General features: G+C 34.8%; 2 protein-coding genes across 2 annotated transcripts; one reads left to right on the forward strand and one right to left on the reverse strand.

The window, feature by feature from the left end:
* Positions 1-1283: 1283 nt before the first annotated feature.
* LOC112022795 (uncharacterized) lies at positions 1284-2417 on the forward strand. Its single transcript, XM_024055419.1, has 2 exons — positions 1284-1595; positions 1731-2417. The coding sequence occupies exons 1-2, from the start codon at positions 1284-1286 to the stop codon at positions 2415-2417; spliced, it is 999 nt and encodes a 332-aa protein (XP_023911187.1).
* Positions 2418-9276: 6859 nt separating this feature from the next.
* LOC112022814 (auxin-responsive protein SAUR36) lies at positions 9277-10587 on the reverse strand. The gene has a single exon (XM_024055439.2). The coding sequence runs from the start codon at positions 9979-9981 to the stop codon at positions 9460-9462; it is 522 nt and encodes a 173-aa protein (XP_023911207.1). The 5' UTR covers positions 9982-10587; the 3' UTR covers positions 9277-9459.
* Between the last annotated feature and the right edge of the window lie 7760 nt (positions 10588-18347).

Here is an 18347-nt window from a genome sequence, read left to right on the forward strand (position 1 = left end):
GTACTGATGGCTTGGGTTGCCGGCGAGTGGTGGAAGAGGTGGTCGAAGCTAGGCGGTCAGTTGGGTCTATCGGCAGCTAGGCAGGCAAGGTTGAGGAAGAGAGAAATCTGAGAAAGAGAGACTAGGGCCTGTTTGGCAACCCTTCTCAAACACAAAACTACACATTTTAAATAACATTACACACATTTCCATACACTTTTTCACCCACACGTATATCAAAAACACCCAAACAACATTACTCAAACTAACCCACCAAACAGGCCCAAACTTGCAATGGGAAGAGAGAGACTGAACTTGCAACAGGAATAAAAGAAAAAGGGAAACAGAATGATTTAAACATTTATTAGTGTGAACGCAAAAAAAAAAAATATATATATATATATATATATATTTTAACCTTTGAGCTATTGAGAAGTTAAAATATATACATTTAGCTCAACTAATGTCCTCCCATTTTGTAGTTAGTGGTGCTAAAAATAGCAATTTAACTTTTTAGCACCACTATCCCTAATGCTCTAGGAGACCAAAGCCCTTCAAGAGCAAGAAGGGTCCAATGGTGTTCCAATTAAAAAGTAAAATTGATTTTGTAGTGCAATGCACAGGTTATTTATTTATTTTTTTATTTTTTTTAAGTAGAATAGTTTTAACTTTTAACGACAGCAACTTTCAATAATAGTTATCAATGATGCGTCAAGGTGGAAAAACAATCAACATATTTTGTTACTTATGATTGATTAATACAAATTACAAATCAGTTGTCCCTTGTCAATCACATACTTAATTCACATATGGCCTTATTCAATCCTAGATGTTACTTGAAAGTTGAAAGACCTTAATAGATAAGTTAGTTGACATATTAAACTCTATCAGTTATACGATCACCTATGGACTGAAAACTTAGTTAACACTACTTTTTCATCTAGAAAACATTCATTTTTTTAACCAAGAGCATCAAATATGACACATCTCCTGTTTCTAGGACAATTGTTGCATCAAGAACTCAGCAAATTTTGGTGGGGTCAAAAATCTAATGAGTGAAAAATATCTTGGGTCTCTTGGGACAAGTTGTGTAAATCCAAAGATATGGGCGGCATGGGATTTAGAGACCTAAAAGCCTTCAACCTAGCTCTCCTAGCTAAGCAAGGTTGGCGTCTTCTCCAAAACACAAATTCTCTTTTCCACCATGTTTTCAGGCCAAGTACTTTGTTGGCAGGTCTTTCCTTGAAGCTCAACTCGGCAAAAGACCATCTTTTGCTTGGCAGAGCATTTTGGCTGCTAAGAGCATGGTGGAAGATGGAATTAGGTGGTCTATTGGAAATGGAGACAAAGTGAAGATATGGTGCGACAAGTGGATCCCCAACCCCGAAACATACAAGGTCTTGACTCCTATAAACCCCCTGATGTATAATGAGAAAGTTTCTACCCTAATTGACAAAGAAAGAGCTATGTGGAAATTTGAGTTGATTAATTCCATTTTTCTTCCCCATGAAGCTTCAACTATTTTGGCTATCCCTCTGAGCTCCACTCTCCCTGAGGACCGTAAGGTATGGTCTGGTACAGCCAATGGGGTGTTCTCGGTTCGAAGTGCCTACCATGTAAGCAACAAACAACTATCCAAGATCAATGTTGGGGAATGCTCAAATAACACCAGGATGAAGTCTCTATGGAAAGCAATTTGGAAGCTCCACTGGCCAAACAAAATTAGAAACTTTATTTGGCGAGCATGTTAGGGCATCCTCCCAACTAAAACTAAGCTCAAAGACTGTAAGATTCCAATGGAAGTGGAGTGTGACTTGTGTGAAGGCGTGGAAATAGTCGGTCATACATTTTGGAGCTGTGATTTTGCCGTAGCAGTTTGGCAAATGGCTAATGTCAAAGCCCCTGGCCTCATGGCCAACCCACCAAACTTCATGGACCTATTTTGGTGCGTAATGGAGGCAAAACCAGCCCAAGACCTTGAAGCTTTAGCAACAACGGCATGGTTCCTTTGGAACAATCGAAATGCAGTGCGACATGGGGAAACCAGTAGAATAGCCTTGCAAATTTTTGAGGCTTCAAGACTCTACTTAGCGGAGTTCCAAACCCACTGTTCTTCTTCTAATGCCCATCAGTCCCACGTTCCCACTCTATGGAGGCCACCTCCACTAAGGTGGTACAAGACTAACGTTGATGTGGCTGCTTTCAAGGAGCAAGGTCAGTATGGGATTGGAGTGGTGGTTCGGAATGATAAAGGCCAAATCATGGGAGCTCTTAGCAAAACACTCCCATACCCGTTGGGTGCTTTGGACGCTGAAGCCAAGGCTACTGAGATTGGCATAATTTTCTCCTGGGAGTTGGGCCTTAGGGAGATTATTCTTGAAGGAGATTCCCAAATTGTTATGAAGGCCATTGTCAACCATGAACCGGGCCCTATTTAGATCTAGTAACTTGTCACTGGTATAAAATCTTGGGTGCCAAAGTTTAGAGCTTGGAAGGCAGCCTTCACACGCAGAGAAGGGAAGGCAGCTCACCTCATGGCTAAACACGCCAAACTGATTTTTGAATGTACTATCTGAGTGGAAGATATTCCCCCTATAATTGTGTCTCAAGTTCTAAATGATGAATCTGATTTGGGTTTCAGCCCAGTTTAATGAAAGCTTACCAGCATTCTTATCCAAAAAAAGGACAATTGTTGCATCTAAAGGCCATAAAGCATCATCTTGCTTCAACTTTTTCTCAGCCGAACGAATCTCTCAAATGGACAGAACAATGATAAACACTGGCAAAACCTCCGAATTTACTCGAATAACATGCCATTTGTATAGTAATTTGGTCCCCTATATATGCCTTTATCCATTTCTAAGATTATGTAAAGAATTCTCGTTTCGTTCTTTAGCCGAAAAATATAACCAAATAGTTTCTCATTTCCTATATGAGCAATCTAAATTTTTCTAAAATACAAACTTTAATTTAACACCTCTGGAGAGTTCAAATTCATATATATATATATATATATATATAAACCCGACTCTGACGCTGGGTTAAAATATATATATATATATATATATATTTTTTTTTTTTGCGTTCACACTAATAAATGTTTAAATCATTCTGTTTCCCTTTTTCTTTTATTCCTGTTGCAAGTTCAGTCTCTCTCTTCCCATTGCAAGTTTGGGCCTGTTTGGTGGGTTAGTTTGAGTAATGTTATTTGGGTGTTTTTGATATACGTGTGGGTGAAAAAGTGTATGGAAATGTGTGTAATGTTATTTAAAATGTGTAGTTTTGTGTTTGAGAAGGGTTGCCAAACAGGCCCTAGTCTCTCTTTCTCAGATTTCTCTCTTCCTCAACCTTGCCTGCCTAGCTGCCGATAGACCCAACTGACCGCCTAGCTTCGACCACCTCTTCCACCACTCGCCGGCAACCCAAGCCATCAGTACTCTTCTCCCTTTCATTTTTTTTTTCTTCCTTCCTTCACTCCTTACTAGCCCAACTCCCTTGCCCTATGCCGCCGACCCACGCTGACCCATCTCGCCTTCTCCTCTCTTTGACCTATCTCGCCCTTTCTGACCCATCTTGGCCTCTCTTCTCTGTTTGGGTGCCACCAATTTCTTCAAAGATTGCTTGCCGATTTACATGTGTTTATCTCTGTCTTCTTCATCATGTAATGCTTAGAGTTTTTGATTTGGGGTTTTTGATTCTAGTTTGTTAGAATTGGAACGATAAATTTTCCATGTTAGTTGGAAATTTTTTGTTTGCAGGGAATTTATATTTGTTGATTTTAATGATAAATTTCCAGGCAATTGGAATGATAAATTTTTTGTTTTTGCTTCTCGCCGATTTTCTGTTTGTTGATTCTAATTTATTACAATAAATGTCATGTTAGAAATTGTTTTGGGAATTTTCTATTTGTAGGGAAGTTTATGTTTTTTGTTTCTAATGTATTGGTGCAAATGTTAGTTTGAGAATTTTCTTTGAGCAAGGAAGTTTACATTTTTTTTTTTTTTGTTTTTAATTTATTGCAGAACATGGTTAGTTTGAGAAATGTTCTGGGAATTTTCTATCTGCATTGAAGTTTATGTTTTTGGTTTCTAATGTATTGGTGTAAATGTTAGTTTATGAATTTTCTGTGTGCAGGGAAGTTTATATTTTGTTGTTTCTAATTTATTACAATACATGGTTATTTGGGAAATGTTGTTTCTAGTTTGGGAAATGTTCATAGTTTACATATATGCTTCATGTAAATGGTTGTTGACAGGTTGATAGTTTACTTCAAGATTGTTTCCTGACGAATGAGAAATTGTTTTAGGCCAAAAAAAAAAAATTGTATATGTATCCATATATAATTTGGGATTAAAAAAATATTATTGTTGTACTAGACGATTATTTGCTATTATGTAGTGGTGGCGGTGGTGGTGGCAGTGGCAGTGGTGGTGGTGGCGACGGTTGCAATGGTTGTGATTGTTGTTTATTGTAGTGGATATATTGTTTTACTATGTTGTTTATCTTTATATATTAAAAGGATTTTGAAACATTGTAGGTTTATAAAACTACCCCATGTTCTTTAAAAAAAAAAAAAAAAACAAAACAAAAACTCCAAGTTCCTATAAAAAAAAAAAAAAAAAAAAAAAAAAACCTACAAAAAAAAAGAGACTTATTGCAAGTGCAAAGTGCATGTGATGAGACTAGTATTATTTTATTATGTTGAAAGCTAAAATAAAACCATTGAGATTGGATGCTTTATAAAGTGAGAAGGTAAAATAGATAAAGTACCTTTTTGTGATGCCAAATAGTTAAATTTATGGCTCCACTAACGTGGATGCTTTATATATATATAGTGTGGCCATCCCTATTTTTCTATTTTCTTCTCATTTCCTTACATTAAAATGACTGAATTGATGTTTCTTAAAAAAAAAAAATGACTAAATTGTTTTCTACACCCCATTGCTATATTTAAGAAAGTCACGTCTATTTGTATCATTTTAAGCGAAAATACACTTTTGGTCTCTACATTTTGTGCCTAATTTTGTTTTGGTCTCTAACTTGATTTTGCGCCTACTTTAGTCCTTTAAAACAAAAAATTATTTTTATTTTGGTTCCTACTGTCAATCCACTAATAGAAAAATCATGTGTGGCAAACAGAGTACACTGTTTACACACTAATACTGACATGATTAATAAAATAATAATAATAAATTTTATTTGGCATTTAAAAAATGCCATGTCAGCGTATAAATTAATAAAAAAAACCACATCAGGAATACAATAAAACAAAATTATAAACTTATGATTTTTTAAAAATAAAATAAAGTAATTAATTTAATTTCTTTTTCTTTTCATTATTTTTTAGGAAGAACATGTTCTTCCTAAAACATGATTGTTCATGTTCTTGAAACCTAGCAAATCGATAGAAGAAGAAGATCAAAATAGTGAAACCAAAACCAAAATAGAAGCCACCTATCTGAGATTAAATTGATCAAACCCATGTGAAAAAAAAAAAAAAAAATCAAAGTCCATATGAAACCAAAACCAAATCAAACCCAACAAACCCATATGAAACCAAAACCAAAACCAAATCAAACCCATTAAACCGATCAATCCATCTATCACCACAAATATTTGCTTTCATTTCACAACCACCAACCACCGCTGATCTCAACCTCACCCAGCAAATCACCTATCTCAACTACTCTCTCTCTCTAATTCGAGTTTCTCAGTTTTAGATCCACCTCCACCCCACCACAAATCTCCACCTCCACTACCAACCACCTACCTCCACATAAACCTAGAAAAAGAAGAAAAAAAGAAAGAAGAGAGAGGGATTGAGAGCTTGAACAAAGTCAAATAGAAGGTTTCGAAAAGAAAGAAGAAAAAAAAGTTAGAGATTAAGAGAGAGAGAAAGAGAGGGATCAAAGAGAGAGGGATTGAGAGCTTGAACAAAGAAAGAAGAAAAAGAAAGATGCAAACACACACATGCACCAAGGGAGAGAGGATAGAGAGCAATCATGGATTTGGAAAGAGTGAAAAAAAAGAAAGAAAGATACAAACAAAACACATAAATCAAGGGAGAGAGAAGAGAGACTCAAGGATCAGAAAAGAAGGAAGGAAAAAAAAAAAAAAAGATACCAAACACAAGAACCAAGAGAGAGAAAGAGAGAGAGAGAGAGAGAGAGAGAGAGATAAGATTTATTTATAATTTATTTTTGTTTTGATTTTGAGTTTTTGGTTTTTGGTTTATCTTAAATGAAATAGATACAAACACAAACACAGACACACCAACATAAGGGAGAAGAAGTGTTAATTTAGTGTTTGTTTCTTAAGAAAGTTCAAGAAAAATTGAAATAGTTGCTATAAATTTTTTTCTCAATCTTTAAAATTGAAAAAGTTTTTTGTTTTGTTTTTGTTTTAGAATTTTTATTTTTTTTATTAATTTATATGCTGACATGACATTTTTTAAATTCCAAATAAAATTTATTATTATTATTATTATTATTATTATTTTATTAGTCACATCAGCATTAATGTATCAACTGTGCACTTTGTTTGCCACGTAGGATTTTTTTGTTAGTAGGTTGATAGTAGGGACAAAAATGAAAATGGATTTTTTTTTTTTTTTTTTTTTTCAGGAACTGATGTGAACACAAAATTAATTTAGGGACCAAAATGAGATTAGGCCCAAAATATAGGAACCAAAAGTATATTTTCACCTAATTTCTTTGACTAATAATATCCAACAGCTTGGAAATCTATGTTAATATTTTGTTTGGTTGGAGAGAAACGATTGATGAAAAGTGAAAAGGATAAAGAAGTGAAGAGAAATGGCATGACCGGGAATGTTGATTTATTTGCAACATTTTTAAAATATAAATAATAAAAAAGGTTTATAAACAAAGGAAGAATAGCATATATATAAATATATATATATATATATATATATAAAGATGTATTATATGTTGTAGTTGTATCAAGTGTACACATTTTAATTCTTCTTAAAAAAAAAAAAAGTGTGCACATATTTCTTTATTATTGTTGTTGTTGTTGTTAACTTATTATTATTATTTTCACTCCTTCTGGCATGTGAATTGTGAAATACTGTAAATACATTCACACAATTTCTTAGTTAACATTTTGAAATGAAGGATTTGGGCGCCTTCTGTCACATCCTTGACCTTTAGGTCTCTTCATCATTCTATATATGGCTACTATTTTACCCATATGTTACTTTAAGGGCCTGTTTGGATTGAGTGGTGAGAGAGGGAGGGTAGAGGAAAATAGAGTAGAATTGGCTGAAAATAGGTTAATTTTGGGCCAATTCTACTCTACTTTACTATACTCCTCTCTCCCTCTCAATTCAAGCAGACCACAAATCTCCTTTCGACAGACCTCACAAACAACTAGACAGTCAATACAACTATTGAGTACAATGCTAGCTTAAGTACTTATAATGGCGAACCACTTCACGACATTACACTTAGGCAATTGGTTGGGAGTCTAGTGTATCTCAACGTCACGCAACCAAACATCTCTATGTAATAGTTCCACGGTCTTCTCACTATGCTACTATCCTTTGCATCTTATGGTATCTGAAAGACACATTGTTGCATGAGCTTTATTTCTCGTTCACATTACCACTAACACTCTGGGCCTACATTGATGCTGACTAGACTGGAAATCCTACACACAATAGTTCAATTATTGGATTTTGCTTTCTGCGTGGCAATTTATTGATGGTTTGGCATGGAAAAAAGCCAACTTTAGTTGCTCGTTCCAGCATAGAAGCAGAGTATAGAGCACTTTGTTGACACTACCTTAAAACTCTTGTGGTTACAATGGATTTTGTAAGATCTAGATGTCTTGTCCACTAATATAATGTGACAATAGGAGTGCAATTCAAATTGTACACAATAATGTCTTTCATAAACGCACTAATTAAACGCATTAAAATTGACTACTATTTTGTTTAGAGTAATGCTAAGGATACTAAAATGGTACAACTTGTGCCATAACTCACTCACATAGCGAGTTATGAGTGGTAGAGGTGTGATGATGTGACCTCTACTACTCATAACTCGCCACGTGAGTAAGCTGTGACATAAATTATGCTATTTTTATGTGTCCCTAACATTACTCTTTTGTTTATCACCACTTATTACCGGAACCTGGAAGTTATACTTTATTTTCTTCCATGATAATTTGTTCGACATCTTCATGAAATTCCTTCAACATGACCTTGTATCGAAATTCAAGTTGGTCTCTAGTGTAGATTGTGTCAAGGGAAAGTTGACTAAACAGAGAAAGTTTGAGGCTGCCAGAGCTATCTACGGCACTCCCCCACAATCCAGCATAAGTGTGAATGGGCTGTTAAAATTAAAAGCCTAAGAGCCCAAGTCCCAAACTATAGATTGTCAAGGCTTAGTGTATTTGTATATTATACAACCCCTGTACTACAACTGTATTATTATTATTATTAATTTATTTTTTTGCTAATTATTATTGCTGTTGTATCATATTTTATTATTGTACTGTTGTATTTTTAATTTTTTATCCTCTTCTATATGCCAAAGCAAATGCATCCCATATTCGGTTTCTAAGACATATATCCAATTCAATCTTCACAAACACGACATGAGCTATATATTCATTAAAAAATTAGTATTAATTTCACAAAGCTCGACAACCATAAATCTTTTTGTATGATATATATGTTACACTCAAACCGTCCAATATTCATTTTTTGTTTACTTGTCATGCAAATCAACTTGAGTACGGGGCCAGCTTGTCACTTGAGTAAAAGCTTACAATGCTATATTGCTACTTGCAAAAAGATAAGATGAAATTTGGCCGAAAGAAAGTTGACACCAATTAAAGAAGGAATAATGGTTTATCCAACGTAAAGAAATTAAGAAAATTCAACAAACTTTTTGTTTCACAGATTAAATGTTATATCCACGTAACCTATCAAAGTATCAATAGTAAGCCTTCACTCATTTCTGTGATGCTCAAGTGCCTCCATATCGTCAAGGCATCAACAAGTAAGCGTAAGACAAACAAGATATATAATTTTCATTCTCCACCACAATGCGTGTCAAAAATCAGTGTCAAAGACAAAACTCCAATAAAATCTTTGATCGAAACATATATAGCCCAAGCCATTTTTTTTTATATAGAAAAAAACTAAAATAACTATTGATAAAAGCAATAATTGGCATCCAATATTTACAAAACTAACAAGATAAAAAAAAAAAATAAATAAATAAATAAAAAAGGATGAAGGAAGAAAATTTGAAAATTTCATGATCAAATCAAAATGATGTTCATGAATTTTGAACATCATCAATTATCATATTCTATTCAAGGAGAGTTTTGCATTTAGTGGATTGATGATTGAACCCGATACAATAGAGACATGTAGTAAGTATTGTATCGGGTGATGTGCAGAAACACTGAAGCTACTAAACTAGCGGAACTAATTTTCATCATCAATCAAAATTTAGAACGCCTCCACCTCTGACGTGGGCTTTGTTCCCCTGCCGCAATCTTAGTCTGCACTCTCTCAAACTCAGAAACCCCACATGGTATTGTTATACCACCCGGATGATTGAACCCGTAAACATTCTCAGCCTCCTTCAACAGCTCGCCAAACAGTGGGTGATTGAAATATATCACAGGCACCAAATACCTTTGCGTGTCATGCTTTGATTCGCCCACGTAGACCGCCAAGTGCCCTTTTGGTACACCTTCTGACTTTATTGTTTCCACCGGGTCTTGACCCAACCGTAAGTAATGCGGATCCGAATTGGAATTGTGAAGACAGAGTTCCTTTGCTCCACGCGAAAGACACCGAGCCAAGTTGATGATTTTCGACATCGGGTTCAGTGTTCTGGTCCGGGTCGGAGGGTCCAAAAGGTGGTACCTTGTGCTTGTGGGTTTTCTTTTGTGTCGGATTATCCATTTGAAAATCTTGACCAACTTGCGTCTAAGCTTGAAGCCTCTGAGTTTTCTCATGATATATACAGTATATATATATATATATATATATGAGTCAGTGTGGAAAGACTAAATAATCAAAAGGGAAGCTTTTGAAGAAGTTTTCTGAGATGGGTTTCTGCTGATTTTTAGCTAACAAGGATCAGTGATAGACATCACTATAGACTTCTCTGAAAGCTGGCTATTCTGTTTTGGAATTGGTCTCTCTCACAGTCTCACTATTGTTTATCGAGACTTTTTCAAGGACCAGTTTGTGTGTTTTATAGTTCTGAAGATGGTGGTGGTGGTGGTGGTAGCAGCAGTGGCTGGATTCTATGTATGGGAATAAGGTTCTTGTCCTGGTGTGCTTTTCAGAGACTTTTTGAAGATTTCTGGAGCGTCAAAAGGCATATGAATGTGTAAGAGAGAGATCAGAATTCAGATATGGAGGCTGTGAGTTGTGACAAAGAAAATGAAGAAAATAAAAGTTGCAGAGAGAAAGAATATGTTACGTCAGAGGCTGTGTTCTGTGGCAAAGATCAATAGAAGCTCTTGGTGTCTTTGAGAAGTTAAGAAGTCAGGGTCTCAGAGATAACGATGGTTGAGTTTGATAAGTTTTTTTGAGTGGTATAGGTTTGTTAATTATATAATTTATATCATCAATAATTTTAATAAATTTTATTCTTTCTTAAACGTTGAACTGATAAAGCCAACTTGGTATATATATTTCCTATCAAAAAAAAAAAAAAAAACTGGTATATATTCTAACATTCTCTACGTATACAATTCGTACATATGGGTAGTTTATGGTTATAATAGGTACGTGGTACAATTTGCTTTCTCATTGTGTGGTGGCACTATAAAGTTACGGATCGACTTGGGCAGTTCACTACATGACCGTACATTTCATAAATGCGGCCCTCATTAGCTGAATGAAAAGTTGATCAGTTACTTGGGAAGTTCACTGCATGACCGTACGTATTACGTGTCATAAATTCAACCCTCCCCAGGTAAAGAATAGTTTTGTCTAGGATTGAGATCCTGCAATACTTAGGGATAGAACAAATCTCAGTCCTCCATTTAATTCAATTACTCATTATTTTGACACTTCACCAGTCCAGGCTGACAATTCGTGTGCTCTTCATTTCAGTTTCCCCAATTTGAACACGGCAACAGAGTGTAACATGGCACCCTTCTCCAACGAATATTTACAAAATAAACTATAATGGTGGTATTTTTGCAAAGGAGAATAAATTGGGAATCGGTGTTGTGGTTCGAGATAGCAACGGACTAGTTATTGCTTCCATGGTACAGCAGTTTCCACAAGCTTACAAAGCTGTTGAAATCGAAGCAATGGCAGCAAGCAGAGCATCAGAGTTTGGGCTGGAGATTGGCATACACCAGGCGATCCTAGAAGGTGATTCGGCTATCGTGGTCACAGCCCTTGCTGAGGGAGATTTTGAGCAGCTACGTATAGTCTATTTCTTAAGGAAGCCAATAATTTTTTTCCTTCTTATTCTAAATTGTCACACTCTCATACAAAGAGAGATGGCAACAAAGTCGCACACAGTTTGGCGAAGTCCGCTATTAATTTCCTAGATTATACTGTTTGAATGGAGAATGTTCCATCTCAATCTCTTCATTTTGTTCATGCTAATTTGGCCAACTTCTTGGAATTAAAAAAAAAAAAAAAAAAAAAAAAAAATTGAACTTCACTAAAACTCTTCTCTCTTCTCTCTCACTTCAACCGAGTTTCTCCTTCACTCTCCTTATCGCTCCACTCTCTCAACTCCAACTGCGCCTCCACCACTCTCTCCACCCCAACACTTGCTCTCTGCCTCTCCCTCAACCCCGTCATCACCGCTTCCCACATACCCAACTCAGACCCATAAGCAAAAACAAAGAAAAAACAGTAAACAGTAACTCACCATCTGAGATCCTGACCCTCACACACTTGTGCCCTTTTTAAACCCAGATCAGAGAGAGAGTAAAGGTTGGGGTTTGGAGAGAATTAGGTGTTTAAGTGAGAATTTGATGCTTTTCGGGCCCAGATCAGTGAAAGTAAGGGTTAGGGTTTGGATAGAATTGGGTAAGAGAGAAGTTGATGCTCAATCTCCATGGCTATAGCTAGCAAACACCGTGTTCTGCTCCACCAATTTAGGCGGTGATTCCGGTAAAGTTCCTCTGTCTCTCTCTTTGATTTTTTCTTCTTTTAATTTTCTCAACAAAAAAGAATATTTTTTAATTTTTAGTATTGTATTAGGATTTCGTTTTCTTTTGATAAAGAAATTGAATTCCCTATTGTACTTGAGAAAAAAATAATGTGGAATTTGTGTTATTGGATGCAGATTGTGTTCAAGTGAAAAGACAACAAAAATAATAGAATCTGTATGTATACTAAAGTAAATGGTGGTTTACCTACTTGTTTTCCTTTTAAATAAACAAGCATTTATCTTTTGTCATTTTTCACCATGAGAGGACTAAATCCCAAACTTTTGCGAAGTTTCGCTTTGCTGATTTAAAGTTGTTATATATTTATCATAATCTTTGAGTTGATGAATGTGTTTTTCCATTGTCAAACTAATTCATGAATTTTTCTAATTCACATTCCATGTTTTTCTTGATTAGCTATAAACTGAAAATTACTTCAAATAATGATTTTTTTAATTGCTTAATAGTGAGCGAGTATTTGCTCTAGCAGACCTTTGAAATGAATTCCTCAAAATTTAGGAATTTTTTTTGTCCAAATTGGAGTATTTCTTGATCTGTTTTCATTTGAGCTTTTTGTTTTTGTTTTTTTTTTTGTTTTTGGTTGTTGTTGTTCATGTGTATGACAGTATGATGAGTTTAAGTGTTTATAGTCTAGCTACTTGTTTAATGTAAGAACAAATTTATCTTAGCATTTAAATGGTTACATTTTGAATTGTAATCCATGGAAATAGGTATAAAGATTTGGATTAGTTGCATGGCTTGCAACTTCATTGTGGATATATGATATCTTGCTTTTGATAAACATATATGGAAGGAGAGAGATGGAGAAATATAACAGAGTTCCTCTGTCTCTCTCTTTGATTTTTCCTTCTTTGGGATACTCATGTCTCTCTCTTATGTTAGTTTCTCTCTCTATTTTCTAGTTCTCTCAAGCCCTACCAAAACCAATCTCCTTGCACCCACACCGTCGTTGTTGGAGGTGCTTATCACTGATGTCACTCTGACAACCTTTACACCCTGACTGTACTCCAAGTCTCCAACAGTGTTTGAGCCACACCTTGATATTAGTTATTTTCTCTCTCTTTTTTTTGATTTCATTGTCAAAGATTTGCCCTTTTTTAATTAATTTTATTTTTTGGTCCTTGCTAAAAAATAATTTCTTGTGTAATGTTTTGATTTCTTGTTTTTGTCCATTGGTGCTCCCAATTGTTTTTTTCTAGCACAGAAGCTTTAAACAATTAAGCATGCTGTGAATTTAATTGGCTTATCTTGAAATAAATTCATGCCAAAAAGTTTTCACCTGCATTTGCCACTAAATTCCTTGGGCCTCTTTTCAGATTCTTTTAGTGGCAACCTTTATTAGAGCGTAATTTTTCTTTGATGCCCTTTTTTAGTCTTTGCTTCTCCTTAATGCAAAAGGCATTTGTTATTTTCCGGTTGCCCCATTAAAATTGGGTTGTGCATCTAGCATATTATGTCATTGATTACAAAGGAATTAAATGTATCTCATGAACATTTAGACTATATGATCTTCTTTGTATTTCACTTTTAATGTTGGTCCCTTAGCTGAGTTCTTAAGTTTAAAGTTCCCAAGCTAAACTCTCAACAAACTTACATATTTAGTAGTAAATAGTGATAGTGATCTTATGGCTTCGCTTATGCCTGCTGTTAATTGGAAATTTTTATTTATGTTTATCATTGAAATCACACTTTGTTCTTTTGTCACGTTGAATGGCATGATTAAAAGAATGTTGTTCTTCGTTTGATCACCAAGAGCGAGAAATGGCATCTGCTAGAGGGATTAGTGCTAAGTTTAGATTGTTTTATGTTAGTGAAGAATACATGTTCTCACACTTGTATAAGTTCTACCATTAAGAAGTATTGTCCAAATATATATTTTTTTGGATATATAAACTTCAGCCACTTGTATTTTTCAAAAATTGTTTTGAATGGAAGTATTTTTCTTGGGTATAATCTTATTTATTATTTTATTACACTTGGGTTTCAACTTGCATCCTTACAGAATTTGTGAATGCAAATTTTAGGTTCTTTTTTAGTGAAATAAATCATTGCCCATGATTGTGTATTTAATTAGGGCTCTTGCTCTAATAGCCTTGTATCAAAGTATACATTTCAATAAAATTTTGTTCATTATTGGACAAAACCCTTGCATAAATTCTGACCGTATAGGCAACATCAAAATTGTTCAATTTGTAGCATTACAAGACATTAGAGATAAAAAGGCACACAATCAATTACATTTTACTACGCTCTCAAACCAATATCAAGAAAAAAATAACTAAATTTTATTACATTTTTCATGGTTTGTACTCTAAATCCTTGTAGAAGTTTTTGTAGATGAACTATGAAACTACCTTAAGTGTCAAAATGTTTCATTGGTACTGAAAATAATTAGCCTATTGACAACAAGATATGGCTTCAGTACATCATGGAATGCTTGTAACAGGTTCTATGTTATGACTGGGTTTAATTTCTAACTAAATGGATAGTTATTTGGTCGTATTCGAGATGGCCAATCTCCTGGATAATATGAGAATAGAGAGGGAAATTGGGATAATAATTCTCTGCTACTTTATTAATTGCATTCTATGTTAAATACAAGTCTTAGGAATTCAAATAACAAACAGATAACAATAGATACTTTATGAATATTCAAAATACTAACGAATAATCTAAAGGGACTCAACTTCTTAGAAACTCAAATACTAACTTTATCTAAATAACAATAACTCAAATTCGAATGCATCGGCAACTCCATAGTAATCCAAATACGAATTTCAAATGCAATAGCTATCCACGCACGACAATAGCTATCTACAATGCCAAGTCTTCCACATAATCTTCTCCCTTTCAGGGGTGCACTCCTTTCTTCAAAGATAACATTCTACTTTGAAAAAATTCAGTTACAATTTACAACCGAAGGCCATCTTTGATAGAGCTACTATTTTCATGGCAGAGTACCAACACTTCATATTCTTAGCAATTTTTATGTCAAGCTTTTCTCTTTATGTAGCTCTGTCATGTAACGTGTCTTAGCTGCTATGCGCTTTTCTAAATTGTGTTCTCTGTTTTGTCTGATTGTCTTACAGGATTCAGACCATTTTTTTTTTCTTTCAACATATCAATACAAGTTTTCTATCTTTTAACTCAAAAAAAAAATATAGATCATGGAATACTTCAAAACATTTATCCTATTAACAAGAAAACAAGAGACATATGGTTATTAATCCATATAAGCTTTGGCCACAATAAATGGAGGAAAAATGCATAAAACAAACTCTTGTTCATAAGCTCAATTTTACCTAAATTTAAATGCAATTTCTGCTTTATTTTATAGATCAGTACCATATTTGTATAACTTAGAAATGCCCAATTAGAATTAGAGTTCATAAATCAGAAACATATCTGTATAACATTGAAATGTCCAAGAAGAATTAAAGTTCATCTAGAAATATTTGAAGATTTATTTAAAAAAAAAAAATCACCAAATTTTCAAACATTCTTTTGAACCAAAAACCCAGAATATTTGGGGGAGGCCTTAACATATAAAAACCCACCAATGGTTTAAACACCGTCTATATGCACCAACACCGATGGTAGTGTGGGTCTAAGAAGAAGCTCAGCCAAGTGTGAGCTTTAAAGAACAAAAAATCTTCTTTTTTGTTGAGAAAATTAAAAGAAGGAAAAATCAAAGAGAGAGACAGAGGGACTTTATCGGAACCACTACCGAAATTGGTGGAGCAGAACACGGTGGCTGCTAGCTGTAGCCATGGAGATTGAGCATCAACTTCTTCCTTACCTAATTCTATCCAAACCCTAACCCTTACTTTCTCTGATCTGGGTCTCAAAAGCATCAAATTCTCACTTAAACACTTGATTCTCTCTAAACCCCAACCCTTACTCTCTTTCTGATCTGGGTCTAAAAAGGATGCGAGTGTGTGGGGGTCGAGATCTCAGATGGTGAATTACTATTTACTATTTTTTTCTTTGTTTTTGTTTATGGGTTTGAGTTGGGTATGCGGGGAGTGGTGACAATGGGGTTGAGGGAGAGGCAAAGAGCAAGCGTGGAGGTAAAGAGAGTGGTGGAGGCGCAGTCAAGGTTGAGAGAGTGGGGCGCTAGGGAAAGTGAGGGAGAAACTTGGTTGAAGTGAGAGAGAGGAGAGAAAAGTTTTAGTGAAGTTCAAATTGGGGAAACTGAAATGAAGAGCACATGGATTGCCAGCCTAAACTAGTGAGGTGTCAAAATAATGGGTCATTGGATTAAATGAAGGGCTGAGATTTATGCTATTGCACACCGTGCAATACCCTAGGTATTGCCTGGGATCTCAATCTAGTCTACAGGTACAACCACCATTTCTATTCTACTTGAAATTATTTGTCTATTTTGAATACGTGTGATTTATTTTATTTTATTTTATTTTATTTTTGCGCTGAAAAGTGTGTTTAAACAATGTATCTTTGCAATATATTTTAAACAGTGTATCTTTAGAGCATCCGCATTAGTGGATGTAAAATTTGTCTATTTTACAAAAAAAAAAACTTACATTTTCTATTTTGTATACTCATTTTTACAAAACACGCACATCAATTTGTCTATTCTACACCCTCTTTTATTTAAATAATATTTTTCTCACATTTTTATTATTATTTCACAGCTACCCATGGCCCTACCAACTTTAACACACACAACTCCATCTGATCTCTATCTCTCTTTCTTTTTCTTTTTCTATTTCTTCTTTCTTCTTTTTTCTTTTTTCTTTTCCTTCTCCTTCTTTCTTCTTCTGCATTTTTTCTTCTTCAGCATCTTCTTTCTTCTTCTTCCTAATGTTGAAACAAGAAGTTAAAGAGAGAAAACTCTTGGTGAGAAAGCTTTTTTTTTTTAGAAGATGGTGGGTAAGCTTAAAAAGAATAGAAATTTAATGTTTTTGTCTGGGTACAGTGAAGAGGCTATGATGAAGTACTCAGAGGCTTTGAGTTGTTGCTGAGGAACACTAAAGCCGCCATTACTGACGCTTGTTCTTCTACTATTTCTTCATTTTCTTCTTCTTCCTTTGCAATTTGGGTTTGATTATTATTGGGGGTGTTTTTTATTCGTTGCCCACATGATGTTAGGGGAGTCAAAACCGAGACTCGACTTTAGGCTTGGAACATGACCTAAAGGCTATCAGTGAAGTGTGAAAGGCCGGCCCATTTTGCTCAAAGTTTAGGTTGCATCCAACAAAGATTATAATAAGGCCCCAAAAATACCTCATGCAAAGATAAGCTAGCACAAAGGATGGCCCACCACAACAAGTGCTTAAATAATAGTCTAGCGGTAAGCAAGAGAAATGTCCAATGGTAGAGGTTTGGAAAATCAATAAATATATTTGTATATTAAAAATTATGCATTTCCTCCATAGTTGGTTAATATAGAATTTGGCCCATTATAACAAGTACACAAGAGGAAAAACGGTCCAACAGTGAATATGATGAACCTTCAACAGTAACGTCTGATTAGTCAATAAATGTGTTTACATGATAAAAATCGTATAGTTTCTTTATTATTATCAAGTTATCATGAGGGAAAACTTCCATAGTATCCAAAATATTATTGCTTTCATCATAATAATAATAAACAAGGATTACAGACTTCATAATTATAAGCAAAAGAGGAAAAAATAGGATAGAATGAAGGGAGAGAGAGATTCCAACTCAGAGTAGCACATATTGAACTAAGATTTTTGGAATACCTATATGTGTGGCATGAATGGTGTAGTGTAGGCTATTTTTGAGTGAGTGGGTATTTAAGTTTGTGATGGTGTGATGGAGTTAATGTTGAGGCTAAGGCTTTAATGGGTAAAGAGTTGTTTGTGACTGATTAGGAAACATTTATGGGTTGTGAATATGCAGAAAAAGAAAGGGAATGTTTGAAGATAAGTGAGTGTGGGCTAAGGGGAATGATTTATGAGCTTGGGGAGAGTTTAATCACAAGCAAATTGACAAGAAAATCAGAAATTTCAGATTGGTTGGTTTTGGTGTCTTATGGGTTGGTATTCTTATGCTTTTATAGGGGAGTTTAAGGGAGCATTAATTAGCAAAAGTCCAAAATGTAGGACTGATTCAGGGGCGGAATAGCTGATTTAATTATCCTAGGATTTGGCCTAAAATGAGAGATATGCTTTTGGGGTTGTTTT

Source organism: Quercus suber, unplaced genomic scaffold (assembly GCF_002906115.3).
Source record: "Quercus suber isolate HL8 unplaced genomic scaffold, Cork oak 2.0 scaffold_192, whole genome shotgun sequence".
Taxonomy (NCBI): domain Eukaryota; kingdom Viridiplantae; phylum Streptophyta; class Magnoliopsida; order Fagales; family Fagaceae; genus Quercus; species Quercus suber.

What these genes read in the sequence shown, in the direction of transcription:
- LOC112022795 (XM_024055419.1), top strand. Translation starts at nt 1,284, where the DNA reads ATGGTGGAAGATGGAATTAGGTGGTCTATTGGAAATGGAGACAAAGTG. An exon ending in CGGTTCGAAGTGCCTACCAT is followed by an intron (nt 1,596 to 1,730) that starts GTAAGCAACAAA and finishes CGAGCATGTTAG; the next exon opens with GGCATCCTCCCAACTAAAAC.
- LOC112022814 (XM_024055439.2), bottom strand. Translation starts at nt 9,981, where the DNA reads ATGAGAAAACTCAGAGGCTTCAAGCTTAGACGCAAGTTGGTCAAGATT.